Source organism: Crocuta crocuta, unplaced genomic scaffold (genome assembly GCF_008692635.1).
Source record: "Crocuta crocuta isolate KB4526 unplaced genomic scaffold, BGI_CrCroc_1.0 scaffold1013, whole genome shotgun sequence".
Classification (NCBI taxonomy): Eukaryota; Metazoa; Chordata; class Mammalia; order Carnivora; family Hyaenidae; genus Crocuta; species Crocuta crocuta.
The window spans coordinates 641,719-646,388 of record NW_027531297.1 but is presented as its reverse complement, the minus strand read 5'-3'; the positions used below and the strand labels follow the sequence as shown (position 1 = coordinate 646,388).

The 4,670-nt window shown below is 67.2% G+C and overlaps 1 protein-coding gene across 1 annotated transcript in view; it reads left to right on the top strand.

The window, feature by feature from the left end:
• Window positions 1-3,756, top strand: part of NELFB (negative elongation factor complex member B) — a 13,818-nt gene extending 10,062 nt beyond the window's left edge. The window contains exons 14-15 of the mRNA XM_077771535.1: window positions 3,043-3,552; window positions 3,736-3,756. Coding sequence (XP_077627661.1) covers window positions 3,043-3,552; window positions 3,736-3,756 — 531 coding nt within the window. The remainder of the gene's footprint in view (window positions 1-3,042; window positions 3,553-3,735) is intronic.
• The last annotated feature ends 914 nt before the right edge of the window (window positions 3,757-4,670 follow it).

Genomic DNA, 4,670 nt, shown 5'->3' with positions numbered 1-4,670 from the left:
GCCCCCCCCCGCCGTGTCCCCTCCGGCCGGGCTCTGAGGCTCCACCTGGGGCCGCTCGGGACTGAGCAGGGCCCCCCGTGGGGCCGGGGCCGTGGTTGGCCCGGAGGAGCCCCCCTGCGATTGCAACTACCAGGACCCCGTCTCTCCTGAGGGCAGAGCGGCTGCTCCGGTGGCCGGGGCGGTCCGAGCGGAGCCCCCCCCCACCCTGGGACCTCCTGCACCTGGGGCCCCATTCTGCACCTCGGCCTCACCCCGAACCGAGTCTTGGGAGGTGTGTGTCATCCACGGGAATGGGATTGTGTTCTTGCTCCTCGTAGGCCCCCGTCTGGTTCTGTGGAGCACAGCTCTGGGTCTGCTGTGCCCCTCCTGGCCGCTTGAACTTCCTCCCAGGCTGTGGAAGCTTCTGGCTTATTGCTGCCTCTGGTGTGGGTTTCCACTTCTAGATGGAGGCAGATTGGCAGGAGTTGGGCTTAGGAAAAAGCCACCTGTTTCCCATGGGGGAGGGTGAGAGGGGGGCGGGGGCTGAGCCCCGAGGGGCAGGGGGTGGGGGCGGGCCCAGCCTTGTTGGCACACATCGGCCACAGTCGTGTGGTTTGCTGAGTCCGGTCACCTGCAGAACGAGCCTGGCTTCGGAGGGGCATCTGAGTGTTTTCGCAGCGGGCGCTCTGGCTGACCCAGGGCCCCACAGGCAGGGACTTGCTCCCCCATCGGCCAGCAGCTCCCCATGTAGCAGGCATGGCAGAGGAAAGCCCAGGCCACCGACTGGCTGCCTCAGTTTTCCCTTGGAGGGGTCTGCTCCTTCTTACTCAGCTGCACCGCCTTGGCCAAGTCAGGGACTGCACACAGTGAGACTTTCACTTATGTAAATAAAAGGCGTCTGGGTAAATCCAGTGGGTGAGCTGTTTATGGGCACGCCTGTGGGTTGGACGCAGTGTAAGTGGGCAAGTATCTTAATGTTTCTGCCTTTGTGGGCCACGGTCCATGTGTATTGGCCCTGCCCCTGGGAGCAGGGAGGTGGTGTCGAGGTGCACCTGCTGGGGGCTAGCCCCCTTCCAGATGTCTCCATTTTCCCTAGGAAGCAGAGAGCTGGGCAGGAGCCACGCCCACCCCCTTAATGCAGTCATGGGGCATGCGCGAGCCTGGACAGGGCCCATCCCCCCCGCCTCCCTCTGGCCCCAGGAGGGCTGTGAGTACTGCCAGGCCATGCGGTGGGGAAGGGGCCCAAGGCCCCATGCAGCTGCTCCCGCACAGTGGGGGGCGGTGGGTCCTGGGGAGCCAGGCCCCAGGGCTGGAGAGGAGGCTGCGGAGAAGCAGGATGCTGTCTGGGGGCACAGGGCAGAAGGGTAATGGTACATGCATCCCCAGGAGGCCTGTGAATCCCGNCCTGATGCAGGGCGTGCTGGCGGCCGCTGTGAGGGGAGGACAAGTTAGGGGAGGGGATGGACGCAGTGTGTGGGCAAAGGGAGGCTAAGAGGGTGAGGCTGAGGGACCCCAGGCGGGACGGCCAAGGGGCTCGGGCACTGAGGGAACAGCAGCAGTCTGGCTCGGGCTGCCTGATGGACCCAGTGGTAGGGAGGCTCAGACAACCCCGGCCGAGGAGACGTGCTTCTAAGCTGGGCCTGGAAGGACCCAGCCCCGCCGGTCGGAATGAAAGGAGCAGAGGGTCACTCAGGAAGGCCTGTCTGTGCGGGGCTGGGGCGGGGGGCAGGGCCACAGAGCCCCCACCTGCCACCTTTTTGCCTAAGTTCTTTGTTGTTCGTAAACTTGCTCCCCGACCAGGCCCTTGAGCTGGGTCCCATGGGTGTCTTCCGCCAGCGCTGGGGTTTTTCAGCGCGCTAGCCTGCCCTTGGGCTGGGAGGGCTCTGAGCTGGGGGGACAGGAGAAGAGGCGGGGGAGACGGGGAGCCCAGGGATGGAGCCCCAGTCCCTGGAAGAGGAGGAGGGGGAGGAAAAGGAAGTGGGGTCAAGGGAGGGGAGGGAGGTGGGGGAGAGGGGAATAGGGAGGGACCGGGGATACCCGGGTGGGCAGAGGACCCTGCCCACCCCTCTGCTCTTGCCCTACTCTGCTCCCTGTGGGGGGTCAGGTGCAGGGGCCCCCGGGGAGGCAGGGGTTTCTTGGAAGCCAGACTGAGATGCGAGTCTGTGGGATCCCCGGGGAGGGGGTGTCCCCAAGCCTTCCCAGGTGTCCTGGGCCTGGACAGAGCCTGGAGGGCTGCAGGGGGTAGGTGACCTGATGGCCAGGGGACCTGAGCGAGCCAGCCGGGCTCCCCGTCTGGCGCCTCCATCCAGCCCAAGTCCCGCCCACTTGCCACACCCCTGACTCACTTCCTTTGCATAGAAGCGGAAACCTCCCCAGAGCTTCCTCCCCTCCTAACGATCCGGGCCCGGCAGGTGTTGCTGCCCCTTCAGGCCTGAGCTGGCAGGCCAGGCCCCTGACCCATCAGGACCCTGAGCGGGAAGCTGGTGTTTTCTGTGTCCTGAGTTGCGGCCCAGCCTCTGGCCCTGGCAGGGGCTGCCCGCGGTGGGCTGGGGCCGCAGGAACTTGGCCTGACGGCTGCAGGTACGGGCTGGGGTGGGCACCAGGGGCATCAGTCCTTCCTTCAGCTCTGTCTCTTCTATGGCTCTTTTCCTCCTCCGGCTCCTCCTTTCTGTCCCATCTTCCACCCCACCCTGCTAGTCTCTGGGGGCTCCCTGCTGCCACTCCTCAGGGTGTTCACCGGGATTCAGGGAGGACCCCAGCTGTGGGGGTGGGAGTGGCACGCCTGGGCCTATTCTCAAAAGCAGAAGTTCCTGACCATCCCCCCCGCCCCCCCGCAGTGTTCTTAAATGCGTGGGGGGCGTCTGGCTCTGGGGTGCTGCGGCCTCTGCTCCCCTTGGTTCCCGCTTGGGATGCAGAGGGCCCCTGGCGCCTGGCAGGCGGAGCTGCCGGCTGGGGCGCGGAGGGAGGGGTGGGCAGCGGGCGGGCCTGGACCCTCCACCTTCTCCAGGAAGCCGGGTGGCTGTCCGATAAGCGGCACCCTCCCGGCTCCGCCACTTCCTCAAGGCCCGCGGCGCTCCTGGGAGGCCCCGAGAGATTTGCATTGGGGCCCAGCGGGGAGCCGCTTCCTGGTCAGCGGGGCCGGACTCGGGCCGCGGAGGCCGGCACCGGGGGCCGCCCTTCCCGCCTCCGCACTCCCTGGGGGCCTCCCGGAGGAGGGACGTCCCTCGGGGGCAGGGTCCCAGCGCGCCCTGCGGAAGTCTGGAGACCCTCCCCATCTTCCTGTTGCAGGGAGNGCCGCAGTTCTTCACCTTCGACAGCCCGGAGCCGCCGTCCAGGACGCCGCGCAAGAGGCGCCGCCGCAGCCGCGTGGTGCTCTACCCGGAGACGTCGCGCAAGTGCCGGCCTCGCGCGGAGCGCCGCAGCCGCGCGCAGCGCTGCCTCCTGCTGCTCGTGGCCATCGTGGGCTTCCAGGTGCTCAACGCCATCGAGAACCTGGACGACAACGCGCAGCGCTACGACCTGGACGGGCTGGAGAAGGCGCTGCANCGCCGGGGGACATGTCGCCTGATGGTGGTAGGAGGAGGAAGGGACCCTGTGGATTCGCCTGAGGCCCCTAATAAATCTGCCTGGAGCCCTCACTGCCCGCCTAACCTGTGGTTCGCCCTGGGGCCTGTNCCCCATCCCAGCCCCCCCCAGTCTGCCCCCCCCAGTCCTAGCCCACATTCCTAAGCACCTGCTGTGTGCCCCTCATTGCAGGCACCCCTGGAGGTGCTATAGACCCCGGATGGCACCAGAGGAAGTGCCCGGCTCCCAGGGTCACCTAGTTGTTTCCTTTCGACTGTGGGTGGCTTCAGCTCTGCGGGTCGCCTGCAGCAGCTGTCAGACACACACACACACACACACACACACACACACACACTGTCCGTCCACCGCCTACGCACCCCCACCGCACCCTGTGGGCCCAAAGTCCTGGATGCTTCTCCAGCCAGGAAAATGGCGTGTCCCCCTGGATTTCTCCCGGACTCGGGCTGGAGCTCCCTGGGAGGCAACAGGGTGGGCGGGAGTCTACACACAATGAATTGATCCGGTGGAAATCCCTGCACTCTCTGGAACTTGGGGAGCACTCTCTCGGGGGCCAGCGGTAGATGGCAGGACCCAAGTCGGGGGCGCTGACTTCTGGATCCCCTGCCCTGGCCACCAGCTGGCATCAGGTCGCTGACTGGGGGAGGCCCCCAGGCCCCCAGGCAGAAACCCCTTAGACTCCACCGCAGAGGTTGTCAGGTTTTCAGGCCCCTACGCTTTTCCAGCGGGGTGCGTGACGTTTGGGTGGGTGGCTGCCGGAGGGCGGCGGTCACGTCCAAGCGACCCCCACCTGGTCTCGCAGCCCCGCCTCCCGCCCGCCCTGAGATGGCCTCGGTGCTGCCGCCCAGCGGCCGTGCGGGGCCGCCTGGGCCTCGGAGGTCACCGGGGGTGTCCCGCATCTTCCAGTCGCCGGGGGACACCCTGGAGGGGTGCGGGGCCTGAGACAGGGAGCATGCGCACACATGCCGGCACCCTGACCACATCAAATCCCAAAGAGGGCCCCGGGGAGCAGAGGGGAAGGGCTCCGCAGAGCGCAGCGCCCGTTGACAGGGTGTGGGGCTGTGCCCGCCCGCCCACCACCCAGCCCCCAGGTCAGAGCTCGGTGTGGC